Consider the following 20,826-nt stretch of genomic DNA (forward strand, 5'->3'; position numbering starts at 1 on the left):
TCCCTTCTCGTTAGTTTTCTTTTATCTTCAAATTTTAAGGTTTAAGAGGTTCGCCCTTTTTCGAGGGCGGAGGGGGGCGGGGCTAATATTTTAAATACACTGGTTTCAGTGTGAGCATACAGCAGTCTGGAGGCGAAATTCGGTGACTCTAGCCCTTATAGTCTCTGAGAACAGTCAGTCTGAGTCTTACGGGCGAGCGTAAGAAGCGTCTCACACGTCCCTTCTCGTTTTTAATAAATACGACGTAAATGGGTTCCAGATCGTGGAGTCGGGAGGTATGCGGGGTCCAAATGACAACATATTTCCCGAAATTATATTTTAGTCTTACGAACATTCGTGCCAATTTATTGAGGTCTAGCTTTATTTTTTTGACTATTGCCAAAAAATCGGTCTTTTTACCCATATTCCACTGCCCAAAAAGTCATGCACATTATTTGGCAAATGTATCATCCCGCATCAACGTTATCTGTCATGTGAAACATACACCACTTAGTGGAGACGACAACCGTCAGACAAGCATTCCAGTCGCTTCACAAAGACCCACCATGCCATAATGCACTCGTAATGCGTCTTGTACCCCCTCCCTCAGAGAAGTGAAAGGGAGGAAGGGGGTCAAGATGGGAGCGGAGGATTACGGGAGCGAGGTCTTAAAAAGCGCGTTAATTAGCCGTACGTGAGGAGTGCGTTTGTCAAGCGGTTAAATGGTCAACGACTGCTACACTCTGCGCTCTGCGCGGTTCAGACATTGCTATCAAAAAACTCAAATCAGTTACAGCAAAAGCTCACCTGCAACAATGACAAGTGTTGATGACGATGAACGAGGTATGGGGTCCGATATAATCGTAAGCCCCTACGTGTCGAGTGACGAGACAGAGACCCTACTGTGTGTTTGTGTGGAAAGCTGACTTGACCCGTGTCCACCATTCGTTAAACTTGGCTATAAAACAAAAAAATTGGAGACAAAAAAAAACGAGGAGAGACGTGTGTAGCGCTTCTTCTTAAACCCCTGTACTCAGTAGTATATCTGTCTCTTTATGAAATTTTACAGTTTTCTAGCAGGTGTAGAATGAGAGAATTTGCAAAAAAAAATCAAAGCTGGTGGACGGGGTGCGGGTAGCCCATGCAAATCAATTTCTTCATTCTGGCTATAGTAATGATCCCATCTAATCTGATAGACATGTTCATTCCATACGTTATGGCATTTTTTGTTTTATCTTGTCTTCAAAATTGAGGATACAGCAGATTTCTTCCTTCGTAGGGTCGGAAGGAGCGGGGCTCTAGCGGTTATAGTCTTTGAGAACTAGCCGACAAACATGACGGAGAGACCAACGGACTGACAGACATATCTATATCGACACGGATTCATGCTGATCAAGAATATATATACTTTGTGGGAACGGAAACGCTTCCTTCTGGGTGTTAAATTTTTTCCCCACAAATACAATATACCCTATATACTCTTCGAGTACCGGGTATTAAAAAACTCTGGAAACACTTGTATCTCAACAAGTGTTGGGGCAGGGCAGGGGGCATCGAAGGAGCTTGTATATTCGATTTAAACGTAATGATTAAACCACAGGCAGTGCAAGTGCAATCAATTCTGGAAAAGTTCCAGCACTGACCCCAAGCAATCCATTATCCTTGACCTTTATTTACACGATTTTCTTCTCTACTGTTTACTCTTTACATATTTCCCAGTTCTCCTTAGTTACGAAGACGAGTACAGATTAAAAGCAATGGCTCTAGTGATGAGATTGTTTAATCAGGATAACAAAAAGAAAAAAAAACCGAAAAAATTAAGGGGATTGGGATTGAAAAGAATGTGTAAGATTAATAAGTGTTAAAGAACATACCGTTCGTCTGTAAAACTGGATAGTGAGTAACTGCAGCATTAACTAGGATTTGCTGGGATACTTGTAGAACACTAGCAAATATATACAATTATTTAGGTACGAATATTAAAAAGTGTAAAATATTTTATGATGCAGTTCGTCCAATCCGATGTGTCCAAAACAGTTCATTACTAATTGAAGCCACTCCTAAAATTGTGCCATCAATAAACACAAACCCAAGTTGGCACCCGAATGGAATAATACTACATTTAAATTTTTTCAAATTAATTTGCTTTAGTTTAACTTGTTATGTTATGTTTTGTTTTGTTTTTTTTCAACGCAAGAGCACGTACACTTAAGAGCATTACTGTAATGGTTTGGTTTTTTGTTTTTGACCTTCACTTAATTTATGCTCTTAAATTCCACCAAATATTTACAAAAATATCATTCGTGTGTGTTTATGTGTGTGTGAGGGGACAGTGTTTATCAGTGGAGTGTTTCCATTTGGTTAGTTTCTCAAGCCGAAAAAAACATTTAGTAATATGACAAATATTTGCAGCATTTGATAAATATAATTTTGTTTTCGTTGATAGCAAGCTGCAATTTACGCAAGTGCAAAAGACTTTATCCTTGTATATGGAAGGAACAATGGAGGATATTATCTCACAGTTATGCGTGATGTGTTTTTGCTCATGCGCCGTGTGTTTGTTTGATTGCTTAAGCTTTGTATATATGTTTGTATGTATGTATGTAGGTATGTACATATGTACATATGTAGCATAACAATATTCGTTTCACTGGCAACATAAGTTTATAACATAACACTTGCAACACTTTTTTGCGTGCTGTAACAAATTAACAACAATAACTACCAGAAACACACTAACTGCTAAAACGCTGAACAAAAATTTGTGTCATAATTATTATTTTTATACCCGGTACCCGAAGAGTAAATAGGGTATATTGTATTTGTGCACAAAAATGGATGTATTCAACACACAGAAGAATACGTTCCGACCCCATAAAGTATTTATATTCTTGATCAGCATCAATAGCCGAGTCGTTGTAGCCATGTCAGTCTGTCCGTCCGTCCGTCTATCCATCTGTCCGTCGGTCCGTCTATCCGTCTGTCCGTCCGTCGTGTTGGGCGCCTGGATCTCAGAGACTCTAAAAGGTAGAGAAACCGAATTTTGCCTCTAGACTTCTGTGATATCACACTGACACAAATGTATCTCAAGAATTAGCCCCGCCCCCTTCCGCCCTTCCGTCTATCTGTCTGTCCGTCCGTCGTGTTGGGCGCCTGGATCTCAGAGACTCAAAAAGGTAGAGAAACCGAATTTTGCCTCTAGCCTTTTGTGATATCACACTGACACAAATGTATCTCAAGAATTAGCCCCGCCCCCTTCCGCCCACACAAAGGGCGAAAATCTCCCACAGCCACAATATTGAAGATAAGAAGAGGAATGTAAAAACGCTATTTCGTAGAGAATGACCATATCTATCATAACCGAATTGGGATCAGATTGGATCATTATTATGGCCAGAATGAAGAAATTAATTTGCAGTGGCTAAACCCACCCCGTCCAGCAGCTTGTTTTTATTTTTTGCACATTCTCTCATTCCACAGGTGGGCGAGCAAACAGAGCGTGTTTTCGTGAGAGTTTATGTAGATGTAGATGCAATATGACAGATGCAGAAAAAATGTAACATTTAAAAAAAAACCGCTAAGGTACAGAGGTGGTACTTAGTACCGGGTATAAAAGTTGTGACGCGTAAAAAGCTCTCTCTCTCTCTCTCTCTCTCACACAACCCTTCTCGATTTTTTTGGAGAGTACGATATTTGCGATTTCGATTAAAGTGGAGTGTAAAATACTATTTAAGATATCGAAATGGATCTGACCGCTTTTGTTGGTAGATTTACTTGGTTTAGCTAATTAGTTCCTGCCAATTGTGGATAAGACACACATGCAGCCAATTTGCCTACGGTAACTTTGACTAGAACTCTGCTAGTTAGATGGGTAGAGTGGGGTAAAGGGTGCATAGAAAAACTATTTACAGATTGTGTGTGTTTGTGCAGCTGCTGCTAATTAATTTCAACTCTTGAGAAGTCTAGTCATCTGTGTGCGGATGTGGAGGATGATACTGCTGCTGTTGATATTGATGGTGATGCTGATGCTGCATCGATGTGCCTGCCAGGCTCGATGTGGATGTCGGTGCTGTCGTTGTGGATACGTTTGCTGTTAAAGGCTTGATCGCAGGTTGGAGATCCTCAATTTGAATCAGTTGTTCGATAGGTATAAGAGATAGTTCCCCTCCCACTGCCTGGTGAATTGGCAGCTTAGCCAGAGCCTAAATTGTTAGTTCGATTAGTTGGTTAGTTAGCTTATTGTTTCAGTCTCAGTTCCCTACCTTGGCATGCTCTACAGCTATGGTGGCTGCCTTTTCAGCCTCCCGCTGTCTTCGTTCCTTCAGTTTTAGCGAGAATATTGCCACAGATCTCGCACTTTTCACCAGTTTTTGCTTGAGGCGCGATTTCTTGGCCGCTAGTTCAGCGGCTATAAAACGAAACAAAGACATTAGAAGACTAAAAATAAAAGATCGAATTCAGTTGAGCATTTGTCATACCCTTCGCTTCGTCATCTAAAGCGCCCGCTGATGTGGAGGCAGCGGCAGACTCTTCCTTTTCCTTCTCCTTGTCTCTTTCCTTCTCCTTTTCCCGTTCTTTCTCCCTTTGCTTCTCCTTTTCTTTCTCCTCTTTCCTCTCCTTTTCCTTCTCCTCCTTCCGTTCCCTTCCTCGCTCTTTCTCCTCCTTCTTTTCTCTCTCCTTCTCCTCCTTTTCCAGTTTCTTTTGCTGCTTATGGGATGAACTGGATGACGAATTTGATAGGGCACCCACACTGGGCCTTGACTGGGAATTACTGATTCTACCGGAGGCTCCGTTAGGTCCTAGCCCACTGGTACTGAAAACGCTCCCACCGCCACCCGACGATGAGGAGGATGATGCCACTATATGATGCTGTTGCTGCGAGGCAGGTGGTGTGGCCAACAAGCTTCCCGGAGTACCCGTTTTCAGGGCCACGTTGCTCCACGACGGTGCAGGCTTTAAAATATCGGAGGTATTGTCACTGTTTGCGAGTTCCTTAAGTTGAAAAATTAAAGATGGAAGTTTATATAATCGAGCTGTGGATGTACATATGTTCATATGAATATCTCAATAACTACACACATCAAAAGCTCTTTGTAATACAGTAATAAGCAGTATACAGTAAACAGTATAAAAATAAGATTGGTTGTATGCTGTAAGAAGTTCATGCCATTTGTTAGTGGATGAAATGGGTGAAAGGTCAGTGTGTATTTTGAGTGTGATTAAGCTTCTTTTACACAACATCAAAAACACACATATCTAATAACAAACACATTCTGTTTGGGTGTATAATATATGGTTATACATATTGTATTTGTATCTCTGCACTACCTTGGCAATACAATCTATGCTTCTATGAAGAATCGCATTGTCGTTGACTTTTAAACGTGACATCCATTCGGGTGCATGGAGTTTTATGTGTAGCTTGTCCTTTAAACGGCAATAGTCAAGTGGGGTGGTTAGGTTAGAGTGAGTATTTGTTTTCGTATTACGACTTTGGGTTAGTAGCTGAAAAATTTGATTTCTTCTAATGAAGAACACGACACGACTTTATAGCTTCGAACAAAACTAACTTTTTCTGAAAGATTTAGCTTAAAAGTATCATCGGCAGAACTTTTTTTAAAAGAATTAAAAACAAAATTTTTTAAGGGGGATTGCATTTTTTCACATAATTAAAGAATTTTACATCTAGTTGTAATGAACTTCTATAGAGCTCATGAATGCTATAAGGTATACCTAACCACTTTGTAGTTTTTGCCAACCGTCTAAAAATTATAAGGCTTTCAAATGTAAAAATAATGATTTTTGTGCGGTGTTTTTTACAAAATTAATGACTTTAGAAAAACTTAGGAAAAGCCGAGAAGCCCTCCAACAGTTGCTTTTGTTAGGATTTTTTCATGTTTGTTGGGATGGTTGACCAATTTTAGGTGCCTCTTCATAGATTTTGAAGACCTTAAGCAACGTCGAATTAATGCACCTATACCCAATCAAGAACACTTTTCCTACTCTGTTCTATGTTCTATGTTCGGTTTTCAAATTCCCTGCTAAGCTTATTACTCTATAATATAAGCAAGATGAGTTAGAAAGTATAGAACAGCCCTTGTAATATTAATCATACGTATCGAGAATGTTTAAGTGATTGCAGCTATCGACCGGGGCTTTTTGTTTAGTAATTGCAAGATTCTACAAATACAGATATAAAATTGAGCAGCTACAGGCCGACACAGTCTTAGATAGTCTAAGGATACTCATTGTGAATGGGTAGAAGAGAGACTGTAGAGTTTTCCCCAAGATCTTACACTCAACGTCAAATGTGTTGCACTCTCTGCCGATATTTTGCGCGTCTTGAAGGGCGGTATCTCCGAGATCCTCTGTTGATGTTCCTGCTGCAGTTGCTGTTGCGGCTGATATTGCGCTGATAGTTGCCGCATCGTAGCACGCTGGGGACTGCTACTGTTGCTGCTGCCAGTGTGATCGGCAGAGTCGCTTGATTTCTTACGGAACGGCGGTATTTCCGGCAAATGTATCGGTTGCATCCGGGCAGCAAATGCGGCTGAGTTTAGGGCTAGCGTGCTGGCGGATGCTCTGTGTGCCATGAAAAAAGCGAATATACAAAACGTGGAAAATGTATTAAAGTGTAAGAAAAATGAGAGTACAAAGAGAGTAAATAAATTGTAAGCTTGACATTATTAATAGGGTAATAGAAATTGACTGGTATATAGGGTTAGCTTAGCCCATTTCGAAAGCTTTGCATTACAATCAATTTTGAAGGCTGTAACACACAGATAAAGATAAGCCAATTTGTTACAGATTTTAGTTGATTTACCATTGATTCATTGATTTTTAATCAAACTAAAACCTCTAACAAATGCCTGAATTTACAGCATTAATTCATCTAGTTTTGCTCGATCCAACATTTACCCGATTTGTTGTTGTTGTTTGGTCATAACGCTTAGATTTCGCACAGAATATCCAAGAAATGGTGGTATTTCCGGTATAAAGTGCAGAGATTTTCGAACACAAGCTCTAAAGAATCGTTTTATCAGAAATAATGCAAAATAAATTGAAGAATGAGTAATAAAGAAATGCATAAAGAAAATCAAATTTACAGTAAAAGATTTAAGGAAAAAATTCAAAGTGTTTTTCTGTTATTAGTATTATGATGCAGCGACGGCACTCACCCTCCATTGCCATCATAATGCAGACTGGAAAGGGAGGCGCCTCCATGCGGTGGTGTTGACTCGTGCAGCGGTCTAATAAGAATTGTGCTGGTCTATAAAATGGTATACCAAATATAATATGTATTTCTAAAGTTACAACATTTAAAGACCTCGCACCTGAGAGGGTGGGGAATCGGGCGACGAATCACGATTCTCATAAATATTCACATCCGCCTCGATGTTGCGCCCATAGCCGGAGGTAGCAAACTCGTGCCCATAGAGCAGCATATCCTCTGCCACCTGGCTCTCCATACACTGATCGTGTGTGGTGTTGGCGCCGCTCTCCGGTTGCAACATTCCACGGGAGCCCTCCTGTTCCGGCTGCGTGGAGGTCGTCGATTGTGGTGTCGGCGGGGTGGGACGTGGCGAGGTGCCCTTGCATTGCATTTCCCGTCGACAATGCTCAGCTCGAGCTATTTCCGCTGCCAGCCAAGAGGGCAACTCTGGCAGCAGCCAGGTGAGTGCCTGCCGCAGCCCCAACATAATGTGCTATGTATATAATTTAGACGTGAAAGCATCAGAATTGCACGGTCAGAATCGTTTAACTCACTTCGAGTGTGACAATCAATATAATTGTCTGGGCTGTGGTTAGTCCTGGCCAGAGCCTCGACACCTGACCAGAGAGTCCAATCAGGGCACAGTTCACAATCACAGCTGCCAGCGAGAGAATACTCAAAGCATTCTGCCAGGTGCCAATATTTGCCACTCGCTGTCCAAACGGTCGCTGGTGCACATGTGCCAGCTTGAACGCATCGGAACGTATCTCCATGAGGTTGTTGATCAACGCACACATACCAGCCAGTGGAAAGGCAGCCGAAAAGAGCACCACATATCCCATTTGCACCAGCATCTCCAGGTGATCGGAAAAGGTGCCATTGTACTGACATTATAAATAGGGAAATTATTAGAAATCTGAAAGAGTACCACAACCGACGCACCTTATACAACGAACTCTCAATTTCAGCCTGGCCAATATTTCTTTTACTGGCTTCTTGACTTTGCTGATGGGTTTTTGTGGGCGTGCCAGAGGCCTCGGCCTTAAGCTCTGCCTCGGCTGTGGCCAATTCCTCTGCCAAACTACGTGTCAGATTCTGCGTGGGACTCAGGGCACCCCACATGTTGAAACTCAATTTGGCCAGTTTATATTGCTCCACAAAATAGGGAAGGGCCGATTCACGTAGATTTCCAATGATTTGTCTCGAGATGAGCAGGCCAGCCAGTTGCTGAAGGAAACGATACAGGAAATTTAACGAGTTCAACATCCGTTTAAAGGATTTTACTTACCTCTTTGAGCTTCTCTTCATCGCGCAAATAGAAGGCGATATAGAAGAGCGATAGAAAGGAGTTGACAAACTGGAAGAGCGCAACTTTGGCTATCAAATGATTTTCATATTTCGATTGCAGGCGATAGTTTTCTGTGCATAAAAAGAATTATATTATTATAGGCTATAGAACTATGTACAAAATATGGATAGTTCACCTTTATCATTGAGCCACACAGCCAGCTTAAAGTAAGCCTCATCCATGAGGGTGATGGCTCCTGCTAGGAGTACTTTTGGTATGACACTCAGACAGCATAGGACACTATCCTCAGGCAGCTTGGAGTCCCACCAGTCCTTCAATAATTTGAGTAAGAAAAGTAAAACCTTTATCCCTCGAACACAAATATCAATCATTACTCTCTTGCCACCTACTTTCCACCCAACGATTTCTGTTTTGCCAAGCCCACTTTTCTCTTAATTAAACTGCAATTATTATTCATGTCCGCACTTCCTTTTCGACTGCTAATGGAATGCAGCATATTTAATGCTTACGCAGCTAATTTGATTATATTACAGGCTTTTCCGAAGGTATTGTGGTTTACCTTTGGCACCACCTTCAAAGCTTCAGTCCACCTGGCTGAGTGGAGTGTTGCAACGGTGGACAGGCTCTTGAACACTTCCACTGCTACTCCTGATGAGTGAGGAGCTCTAAACATGGCGATAGTTTATAAAATTGAGTTCTCCTTGGCGCCATTTTAATGGCGAAGTATTATTATTTAGAGTGCTTTTCAAAGCAGCATACTTGAACATTTCCTTTTTTCTTTCACCAAAAGAGGAAGTCTTGGCAGTGCATCCAATAAATGTCTCAATTTAAATAGAATAGACTACATTTTAATAAAATGCACGTACTCTTAAATGTTGATAAAATGCCCCTATTCCTCTTAGCATTTCTATACAAATATTATTCAAATTATCTAAAATAAAAAGTATTTGTTAAAGTTGCTTCTTTAGCAAGTTTAAAGTAGCCAACAACTTTATTGATCTTAGGAGACTATCTTAGAAATTGTAGACTTTAGAAAACTGAAGTTTTCCATAGCATATGAAATGTAATCGTTTTTGTTCTAGTCAGTGAAAAGATGTGTCAATATTTAAAGAGTTCCAATGGCTAAAATATAGTTTCAATGGCTCCCTACCATATATTAAATCCAACTATCCTTATGTCCCCCAAAAAATTGGTAACAATCAACGGTCAGAGCTTATGACTGCTGATCAGGTCAGAACGTAAAAAGTTCCCGTGTACATTTGTAAAATGGCATTTTGCTTTAATCTTATCAAAACACGATATGTCCCTATGCACAGGCAAACAAATCTGACAAATTAAAGTTAATTGAAGGTTACAAATAGTTGAGGGTTACAGCAGCAGCACCAATTGTTCCTCCTCTTTCTTAACAAATTTGAGTATTATATTTCTGCCTAAAACTGACCTGGAAACTGGGACTGTTTGGGACATTAATTAAGCGTAACATTTTTATACCCGGTACTCAAAGAGTAAATAGGGTATATTGTATTTGTGCGAATAACGTGTATGTAACGCACAGAAGGAAGCGTTTCCGACCCCATAAAGTATATATATTCTTGATCAGCATCAATAGCCGAGTCGATAGAGCCATGTCTGTCTGTCCGTCTTGTTTGTCGGCTCGTTCTCAGAGACTATAAAAGCTAGAGCCACCAAATTTGGCTCCGGACTGCTGTATGCTCATACTGAAACCAGTGTATTTCAAAAATGAGCCACGCCCCCTTCCACCCCCGCAAAAGGGCGAAAACCTCCAAAACCTCTTTCCACAATTTTGAAGATAAAAGAAAAAAACGCCATTCCGTAGGGAATGGCCATATCTATCAGATCACCAAATTGGGATCCGATCGGATCATTATTATAGCCACAATGGAGAAATTAATTTCCAGTGGCTAAACCCACCCTGTCCCGCAGTATTTGTTGCTCTTTGTACATTCTCTCATTCACACTCTGCTTCTGCTTCACTCGGCTCCTGCCTCTGCCCTCCCCCTGGCGATGACTCTACCGAATTTTAACCAACACTCGGTTTTCAACGCTAGATGGCGCCACTTTCGAAAAATTTGCTGTAAAACCTATCGGTCATTATTGCACATCAAAGTTGCGTACAAGAAATTTTCATAGATGGCGCTACTTTCGAAAAATTTGCTGTGATACCTATCGGTCCAAGAATGTACCAATTTTATTGCTGTTTTAAATATCTCATAATTGGAAAATATTAACTGATCCAATTTGTTTGATATATTTTATTTAGGAGGCTTTTTACTACGTGTTCTGTAATGTGAACGATATCTAGTGGTTGGCGATGTCTTCTACATCTAGATGTAGTCCTGAGTGCCGGGTTTAAAAGTTGTGACGCGTAAAAAGCGTCTCACACGTCCCTTCTCGTTTAATTTCATCCACTGTTTCTTCTATCAAGCTCTACATTCCCCACTAGATAAATCTCATACTCTATACAATCTCTATACTTTCTTTGGTTGCCCCAAGGCGGTATTCTTTATCGCCAGCTGTAAATTAAATTAATTTAAATTAAATTTAACAAAGTTCTTCCTGAAATGGTAGGGGGAAAATAAAACCGTTTGGAAATAATACGCCATAGATAACGCAAAGATGCTTAAAGTGCTTTAAGTTTTTATTGAAAGACGTTTCGTACGCGCCACAACTGTTATATCCGGACTCAGTCAACATTCATATATGTATGTATTTAGTACATTCATTAGCTCATTAGATAAACCTCCATCATTGTAAGGCAGCATGCGCTGCCCTACTGCCACCTAGCCAAGGGTGGAGCCGATATGGTCCTCAGTCAGGAGCCCTGGATCCTCGGAAACAGGGTATGCGGTCTGAGGACTCAAAACTATAAGCTATACGTAGTTGATAACAAAGGTAAAACAAGAACCTGGTTTATTGCAAAAAGAGAGTTGCACTTATTTTGCTCCCAAATTTCAGTAACAAAGAGCATACTGCAGTTAGCCTCGAAGGCCAGAAGACCCCTCCGCACACGACCCTACGTGCCCTTATGGCAGACCTACTTAGGCCTGCATCTCACGGCGAGAATCCCGCCAAATCGACTCTCTGATTCTCAGCATGCCTATCGGAAGGGCAGATTCACTGAAACTAACCAGTTAACACAAGGAAGTATAAGATTCCGATACTGCATCCACCAAATGGGAGCGACGCCGCCGACGAACTAGCCAGGCAAGGCACTACTTTACCTATCCTATCGGAGACAGAGCAAGAAGCGATGCCCTTGGCAACGTGCAGGCTCCACGCACGAAATTTTAGCGCGTAAAGCAGACAGGTGTTGGCAGCAAACCAGCACCTGCAGGATCACACGACCTATATGGCCATGCCGATCGAAAAAAACGCTAGGAAAGGTGTACATTGATTGCAGAAGTTGTCGAGACGAGGAAGAGGAGGAATCGGTCCACCACTTCTTCTGTCACTGCCCGGCTCTGGGTAGCCGCAGACTACGGCTTCTTGGGGCACCTTTCCTCGCGGACATTTCAGACCTGTCCGAGACCAAACCGGGGATTTTGTCCAAGTACATCCAAGCTACAGGATGGGACTGCCCTTAACAAAATTGCGCACCACGGTTTAGGCAGCAGAAGAAGTTTGCGCCCATGCGGCATCACATCGGATCCATAATGGGTCCAAGTGAGCTGGGGTGGGGGGTGTTTCTCTCCCCCCAGCTACCGCCTTCACCTAACCTATCCTAGTCTGAATTGAAACGGCAATATCGTCTCGAGTAGAGTTATCTTTGTGAATGATTAGGATCTGGGGAAACTGTTTTAGAGGCGAACCACTAAAATAAAAGAATCCAACTACCTCTCCAAATAGAAACTGATGATTGGTTATGCTTGTTTGTGTGAATATGTTGATAAAGGGGATCAGCCTTTAAGTATTGTTTTAAATATAAAACGACGCGTGGTATGATGTTAGCAACAATTCTTTCCCCCTAGAGACTGTCGTAAATATGGAAAACTAACTACTACTAAGATACAACACATGAGCGAGTCAAACATACAAACAACTTACAGACATTGATTAATTACAAGTAAATTGCAAGTTAAAAAATGAATAAGAACCTTGTGCAAATTATACATGCATTGAGCAATTCCTTTATCGGGTATTTTATGGTGATCCAGCCAATCCTGTGAAGTATAAAAAAGAAACCGAAACAGAAACGTCCAAAGGAAAATATACAGATATGTAAAAACAATTCAATAAGGCGTGACGGGTGTTAGTTAAACGTGTTCATTTCCACTACTTCTTTACCCGTATTCGTTGCAAAGAAAGACGTAGTAAAAAGTAGAAAAAATAAAGTGCAAACAAAAAGAGAACAAGAAAATAAAAGTGTGTGCATGAACTTTCAACGCAATGACAGGTGCAGCAGCAGCAACATCCACAGCGGAAGAGCAAAAAATTCAAAATCTGAGAGTGTCCATGTGAGTGGTCGTGTGCTGCTGTTGTTTTTGTGAGTGTGAGTGTGTGACTGTGTGAGTGCTCTTAAAAGCGTAATAAATAAGCCCTACTAATGTTAGCGCAAATTAATAAACAGGCAATACAACACACTTGTGCATATACTCGCATACCAATTTTGGCCGCCCCTAACGGGACAGCAACACTCGTGCAAATTGGCCCCAAACAGACAAGCGCAAGGGCCATGAGGCTGGGCGGACAAGTGGGTTCGGTGCGCTTGATCAAAGCGTGCTAAGAAATACCCTTGCAAATGAAGCTTTATGTTTTCGTCAAGTACTGTAAATGGATTTCCATAACCCATACAAATTTGATTACGTAATAATAATATTCCTTAATGATTCTGTAGCTTTTGTGAAGCACTTTAAGTGTATAGCTGTTGATTTTTTGGTGCAGTTATGATAATTTTTGCTTGGATTTTGTCTGATTTAGATGAAGTGAGAAATGGCAAATCAATAGTTAGTTAGCCAAGGGTTCAATCAGAGGGTTATTTTAAGCATGCCATAAGGAATATTCAAATATTTTAAGCATACAACTAGCACTAAACTACGTTAAGTATAATATCGATACGATTCTATAAAAAATTGTGCATGCATATTGCATATGATATGAATACGAGTATGATATTCTTTTATTTGTTTTTAACGGGGTTCTAATTAAGAAGTTCGAAAACTCGAGAATCTTTGAATCATTCTCCAATATTCGTTTTCAGCTTGCTTCGCTGAAGAATAAACTATTTTTAAAATCTGGTAATGTTTAAATAGTTTTAGTCTATATTTTAGAGCGTATAAAACACAATGAAACCTGTAAATCTTTGACCAACTTTGCAAGAGTATTTGAAAGACCAGTCCACACACACACAGCACACACACATAGAATCGATTACAACTTTCTTAAAAACTTAAATTCGCAGCTTACCTGAAAGCGCAACATGAGAAACATCACAGCAAAGACCATACAGAGGCAGCATCCTATAATGGGAAAGCTAACCAAATATCGAAAGGCTCGACGTTGCCAGGCAGGCGACTCTTTGGGCTCCAGACGACCTGTCACATTGTTCTCCTCCAAAGGGCCCTAAGAAATAATAATAAGAACGTCAACGAGTAGGAACGTGGGAGATGCTTCTTACGAGTCTCAACTTTTTTTACCCGCTATTTTTTTGCTTTTTACTGTTTTTTAATACCCGGTACTCGAAGAGTAAACAGGGTATATTGTATTTGTGGGGGAAAGTGGATGTATGAAGAGCAGAAAACGTTTCCGACCCCATAAAGTATTTATATTCTTGATCAGCATCAATAGCCGAGTCGATATAGCCATGTCAGTCTGTCCGTCCGCCCGTCCGTCTATCCGTCTGTCCGTCCGTTGAGCGCCTGGATCTAAGAGACTATAAAAGTTAAAGAGGTAGCCAATGCAAATTAATTTCTTCATTCTGGTTATAATAATAATCCAATCTAATTCCAATTCGGTCTTCTGAGAGATATGGTCTTTACCTACAGACAGACAGGGCTATTGATTGACTCGGCTATTGATGCTGATCAAGATATCTACTTATATTTTATAGGGTCGGAATCGCTTCCTTCTGTGTGTTAAATTTTTTCCCCACAAACACAATATACCCTATTTACTCTTCGAGTATCGGGTATAAAAAACCATCAATCAGTTGAAGAAAACGCACCTTGTAGAGCGGCCTAGGTGGCTCGAGTAGTTCGGGCGGCGTGGATAGAGTACCCCAGCGAAAGGCCAACTCCACAGAGTACCTCTTCCAGGCCTCCAGATACAGTGAAGCCCAGGCCACATTGAACAGCGAGAAGAGCACGTGACCCATGTCCTGTGCTGTTTGACCCTTGCCCCAGAGAATGCAGTAAAGAATTGTGCCAAAAATAGCCGGCACACCCAAGGCGCACGTGTAATGACCCAACCAGGCAAAGTACAGGGCAACCTTCACCCCAAAATAAGCAGCAATGTCGTCTGGAAGAAGGGAAAGTGGAATGTTTTTATTTATTTCAGAAGCATCAACCAGAGGACTCACCCAGAGGCTGTGGTGCAAATATTTGTTTCACCCAGTGAGTCTGAAGTTGTGTCAACGACCTTGGTTCGTGCAGCGGAAAGACCTGTGTAATGAGACCCGACTCCTGCCAGGCGGCCACAATGCTCTGGCCCTCGGCCACTGCTGCGCGTCCATGCAGAGCATCGATGTCACTGCAGCCGGCACGCAGGCCCTGCAGCACCTGCAACACCAGCCACTGACGCTCCTGCGAGGTAAAGAGCGCGGTGCTGGCCACGTCACCTCTCAACTGCTGAAAACAATGGCTCTCGCGGGTGGTAAACTCCCTTAGGGCGCTACCTAGATCCGGACGCAGACGCTTGGGCAGGCGGGCCTCCTCGGCGGCTTTAAAAAGGCTTTGAGAAAGTATTTCAGTTGAAGATTATTTAATATTTTCAAACCCACAAACATTAAAAATGCATAAAATATAAGTAATTAAATTTGCTTTTCTCACGTTGCATAAACTGCAAAAACTAAAGCTCTCACTTTATCTAGTCACCGCTTGGGGCTGCGCCACTTACACATTCACGGGGGCACTGACATAGAAGGCATTCCGTCGCGTGCTCTCATGTGCCTTGACCTGCACCAGGAGACCTAGCCCGGCCGGCGGTTGGGAGCGTATGCGTGCCAGCAGCCAACGCAGTGCCTCGTCAGGGGAATCCTCGGGAAATTCAATGACTACGTCACATTGTGTTGGGATTTTATTCAGCCAGAGCCGACGCGGCGTCATCAAATGACCAGCGTAGGGAACTTTGCGGCGAATATGGCGGGAAGCTGCAAGAGCCAGAAAAAGGAAACCATTCAAATAAGAATTTGGCTCAATCGACTCGGCTATTGATGTTGATCAAGAATATATATACTTTATGGGGTCGGAAACGTTTACTTCTGTGCGTTACATACAACCGTTATTCTCACAAATACAATATACCCTATTTACTCTTCGAGTACCGGGTATAAAACAAAATATCACCAAGCCGTTTCTAAACGCCATATCTTTCAGAAAAATTTAGTTTTGTTCGAAGCGGAAAAATCCTGTCATGTAGTGTTATTAAAGGATATAAATATAACTATTCTCGCTTACAATTTGATTACAGCTATTATTCACCCATAATCCTCTGCTGCATAATTTTTTTTAGATCCGAGTATTATTGATTCTAATTTCAAGTATTAAAAAAGAATCGCTTTTTAATGTTGTCTAAATAAAAACGAATTTCCAATATAGCTTATGAAATAGCTCACACTCGGCCAAAATAAATTTCCAAAAAGTCTCATAACTCCGCAAAGGCTCTCATCGATCTATTTCTTATTTTAACGATGAAAATTTAATGTTTAATGAAAGTAAGGGGGCTCCTCCATTAAAAACAGTTTATGGATGGCTCCATTGATGGCTGGTGGCATCTAAAACCACTTAAGTATTTGCAGAGCATGTAAATCACATAATGGCAAGTTTATCCAGCATCCGATAGATAAAAATGATCTGTTGCATGGCACATGATTTATATCTGTCTGTCTGTCCGTCCGTCCGTTCGTCCGTCCTTCTTGATTGTCGACTAGTTATCAGAGACTATAAAAGCTAAAGCCATAAAATTTTGTCTCCAGACTGCTGTATGCTCACACTGATACAAGTGTATTTTAAAAATTAGCCCCGGCCCCTTGCACCCTAACAAAGAGCGAAAATCTTACACGGCCACAACTTCAAGAATAAGAGAAATCTGATAACGTCATTCCCTAGGGAACGACCATATCTATTAGATCACCGAATCGGAATCAGATTGGATCATTATTATAGCCAGAATGAAGAAATTAAATTTCAGTGGCTAAACCCACCCCATCCAGCAGCTTTTTTGTTTTTTACAAATTCTCTCATTTTACACTCTGTTTCGCGCTCTAGGGGCTCTGTGCAGCTCTAGGGGAGGGGGGCGAGCTAAAAGAGCGTGTTGGCGTGAGAAGTTATGTAGATGTAGATGACATATGTAGAAAAAATGTAAAATTTACTGAGTCTTACTGAGTACCGTTAAGAAGCGTCTCACACGTACCTTTTCGTTGGGACGTTTCCAACCCATGGGTAGGATAAACCAACACACATAAGATGGGGGATCCCAAAGGTTTGTCTTTTTTTTCCTCACAAATTTCTCATTAAATTGTGACAAAAGAATGCAACACCGACCCTCGAGCCCTTCTCTGAATAATTGGGAAACCATTGGGGATTAAATAATGAAGCTCCAAATCAATAAAGGAGTAGGACAACAGGACACTTTATAGCTGGTGTAGAATAGCTGACATCTGCCAATGAAGGTTAGGAGCATGTCTAGATTAAGCTAAATTGCTTGTGAGATTGCAGTAGCAGATATTAAAGATTAGTATGTACTAGATATACGGACATTGTATGCACTTAAGTATTACGTGATATGGTTAAAATAAAATGGAATATGTTAACCTTGAAAATGGTATGGGAAATGTCTTAATCTAATATCAGCAATGAATAAAATTGAGACTTTGAATAAATTGTGAAAAATATAATTAAATCAGGACATCAGGAACAGAGCGCAGAGAATAATCATCAGAGACCTACATCAACATGGAACTACACACAATTCACTATACAGTCGGCACATGCTTTAGAGAAACATTCAGCTGTTAAATCAGCAGTGGGAGTCCCCCAGGGTATGACCGAGAGCTGTGCTCTGAATTGTTAATGACATCAGATTGTGGCTCGCTTCTGCGCCAAAACCAAACGCAGAAGAAACCCAGAACTAAACCCCAACCCGTTTACCGGAACCGAATCCGACCTCCAGCAGTTTGTTGCATTAGAAGGCGGAGATAGAGCTGTGAAGGCATCAATTTAATCAACAGCTACCGAGTCTTGAGCTTCATGTGATTGGTGCAGCTTAGAGCCATTCATCCATCCATCTATCCATCCTTCTACCCACCCATGTCTGGTAGTTGTTCCTCCCTACAAAATTCAGTTAAAACAGTTTATATTTTAATTAACCTTGATAATGATGATGGGCTAGAGCAACAGAACAGGAATGACTAGAGGTCCTCATTAGCAAACGTTCAGCCCTCTACACGCTTCAGCACAGTGAATGCTTGAAAGAGCTTGCTGGCGGGAGAAGTGATGTAGATGTAGATGACAGATGTAAAAAACTGCAAAATTTAAAATTAGAAGAAAAAAAACAGCGAAGAAACATACGGATCACACTAAGGTTACATACGTATGTACATATATGCTGACTAAGTACCGGGTATAAAAGTAGTGACGCGTATGAAGCGTCTCACACGTCCCCCTCGCTTTGTTTATTTTCACTAGTGTGCACTCTGACAAATTGATGTCCCTCTTTAAGGGTTAAGAAGAGAGTTACATCCCTATAGTCCCAATGAAAACTGTTGTTGTCCTAAATTAATAACTCGCCAAGGAATCAAGTTTTTGCATTTAGTCTTTTGATATTAGTTAAAACAAGTAAGATGAAGGTTTTTTGAAAAAATGGGCCTGGCACCCATTCGGAAAATCGGTTCTAAATATTTTTTCTCAAAATGTTAGAATCAAAAAAAGGATGGGAATATGTTTAGCAGTACAAGATTCTATAAAAAAAAGTCGTAGCACCAATTGAAACAGCTTAAAAATCCAAGATAATCGAATTTTTTCTCCCACAAGGCATTCTCTATAGGAGTTTCCATTATATAACAATATAGCACTGGATATCAAACTCTAGCCCTCCAAAATAGCTAGACTGATTATGACACCGAATTTACGTTACGTTTTACCGTGGGATGAAGTGTTAAAATAAGGAGTAACACAAGGTTTGCCGTTTTTTTGTAACTATAATTAGTAAACTACAATACTAGATATTTACGTTTAACAATCTCAACACCAGTTTACACCGTTAAGACTGATATATGTAAAATTGTTAGTAAATAATGAGATGCTGACACATTAGGTTTCAAGGTGGAACTCGGTGGCACTCTATTAAAAAACCAAAAAGTTTTTAATCAACAGTGATGCTTGACTGTGTATAACTTTCTGATAGAAATTGTATGTTAATGTTTCTGTAGCGGTTGATGATCTATGGTCTATGTAATGTTTTGTCCATCATACTTATTTTATTTAGGTTTTTTAACCTAGTCAATTAGCATAAAAAGTTAAATACTCTATACATTTTGTCGTTATTTTAACCAACTTTATTACAACACATGCTTTGCAAAAATGACCGCTGGGTTTCACAGCACATTTTACGAAGATGGCGACAGCTATGAAAATTTCTGGTACCAGCTTTGATGCTTTTTTCTAATACAGAGCTCCAAAAGCGCGTATTGGTTTTAACTTTTAAAAATGATTTCTTGGCAAAAAAAAGTGGTCATTGGGACCATAGTGCTACGGTTTGGTAAACCCGCAGCTTATTTTTGTTTTTTTTTCACATTCTCTCATTCACACTCTGCTTCTGCAGTGTGCGGACTCTGCCTCTGCCTCGAGTCTGCAGTGTGTGGGTCTAGGGAAGGGGGGCGAGCTAAAGGAGCGTGTTGGTGGGAGAAGTGTTGTAGATGTAGATGACAGATGAGAGCAAAATGTAAAATTTGACAAAACACCCCTAAGGTTCAGATGTAGTACTGAGTGCCGGGTATTAAGCTATAAAGCTTGTATAACTGAAAAATAAAACCACTCAAAGTGTCAAAATGCCCCGAAAGTGCAGAAAAATACGAAGGGGAGCACTTACTGAGCAAAGGGAACCTTATATAACCGACCTTATTGATTGGATCATCCAATCTGATCCCAATTCGGTGATCTGCAGTATGCCCTATTTACTCTTCGATTACCGGGTATAAATATACTTTAAATAAATCCTCTTAAACGATGCACATATACTTATTGAAGCTTCACAGCTAGCGTGTAACTATCAGTTTTTTTCCATTGAATAAACATTATGACTTTTGATGGCTGTGACAGCGATTTTCCGCTTCCTTTGCCATCCAACCCACACCACAACACACCTTCCCTTTACCACTTCTCCCATCGAGTGCACCCACTATGCCATAAACGGAAATTGATTGCCTGCTGATATAAATTAAACGAGGAGGAACGTTTGAGATGCTTCGTAAGTTTCATAACTTTTATTCCCGGTACTTAATCGGCATACATAACATGATTCTTTCGAATTTTACATTATACATTTGTTCTACATCTTCATCTACNTTTTCAAAAATTAGTTGTCACTACGAACTGACACATATTGAAAGACTATCTTTAACATACAATTACAAAGACATCGCCAACTACTAGATACCAGATACATTACAAAACAGGTAGTATGAATAAAATAAATCCAAAAAATTGGATCAGTTAATCGTATTTTTCAATTTATGAGATATGTAAAACAGCAATAAAATTGGTTGGGAATATGTTGGATGGGAATATGTTTAGCAGTACAAGATTCTATAAAAAAAAGTCGTAGCACCAATTGAAACAGCTTAAAAATCCAAGATAATCGAATTTTTTCTCCCACAAGGCATTCTCTATAGGAGTTTCCATTATATAACAATATAGCACTGGATATCAAACTCTAGCCCTCCAAAATAGCTACTGACTAATACTGTGGCTTAAATGCAATGCAAAATGGCACCCTACTTCACAATTTTATTCCTCATTGTGTTCCAAACGGCAAAAAAACATTGATATTAATCATTTGATGTTATGATCTATAAATGCAAATTGTTAGAGTTGTGGTCAAATGTGGCAATTCTGACTATATACATTTTAACAATCATTTATTACTCTACGAC

At 40.5% G+C, this 20,826-nt stretch overlaps 1 protein-coding gene across 10 annotated transcripts in view; it reads right to left on the reverse strand.

Annotated features, from left to right (window-relative positions):
- Positions 1-3,577: 3,577 nt before the first annotated feature.
- LOC117591556 (anoctamin-8) overlaps positions 3,578-20,826 on the reverse strand; it is a 45,787-nt gene continuing 28,538 nt past the window's right edge. For 3 of the 10 annotated variants that reach the window (XM_034284851.1, XM_034284853.1, XM_034284852.1), the window contains 17 exons: positions 15,573-15,825; positions 15,037-15,407; positions 14,683-14,975; positions 13,926-14,081; positions 12,617-12,682; positions 8,677-8,812; positions 8,481-8,611; positions 8,135-8,419; positions 7,747-8,076; positions 7,314-7,685; positions 7,158-7,249; positions 6,898-7,002; positions 6,276-6,561; positions 5,308-5,406; positions 4,458-4,971; positions 4,242-4,387; positions 3,578-4,181 (listed from right to left, as the gene is read on the reverse strand). In XM_034284851.1, the coding sequence (XP_034140742.1) occupies positions 3,942-4,181; positions 4,242-4,387; positions 4,458-4,971; positions 5,308-5,406; positions 6,276-6,561; positions 6,898-7,002; positions 7,158-7,249; positions 7,314-7,685; positions 7,747-8,076; positions 8,135-8,419; positions 8,481-8,611; positions 8,677-8,812; positions 12,617-12,682; positions 13,926-14,081; positions 14,683-14,975; positions 15,037-15,407; positions 15,573-15,825 (3,875 nt within the window). In that variant the 3' untranslated portion in view covers positions 3,578-3,941. The remainder of the gene's footprint in view (positions 4,182-4,241; positions 4,388-4,457; positions 4,972-5,307; positions 5,407-6,275; positions 6,562-6,897; positions 7,003-7,157; positions 7,250-7,313; positions 7,686-7,746; positions 8,077-8,134; positions 8,420-8,480; positions 8,612-8,676; positions 8,813-12,616; positions 12,683-13,925; positions 14,082-14,682; positions 14,976-15,036; positions 15,408-15,572; positions 15,826-20,826) is intronic. The other 7 variants (XM_034284856.1, XM_034284858.1, XM_034284857.1 and 4 more) reach the window with 7 other exon arrangements.

Source organism: Drosophila guanche, unplaced genomic scaffold, assembly GCF_900245975.1.
Source record: "Drosophila guanche unplaced genomic scaffold, DGUA_6, whole genome shotgun sequence".
NCBI classification, from domain to species: domain Eukaryota; kingdom Metazoa; phylum Arthropoda; class Insecta; order Diptera; family Drosophilidae; genus Drosophila; species Drosophila guanche.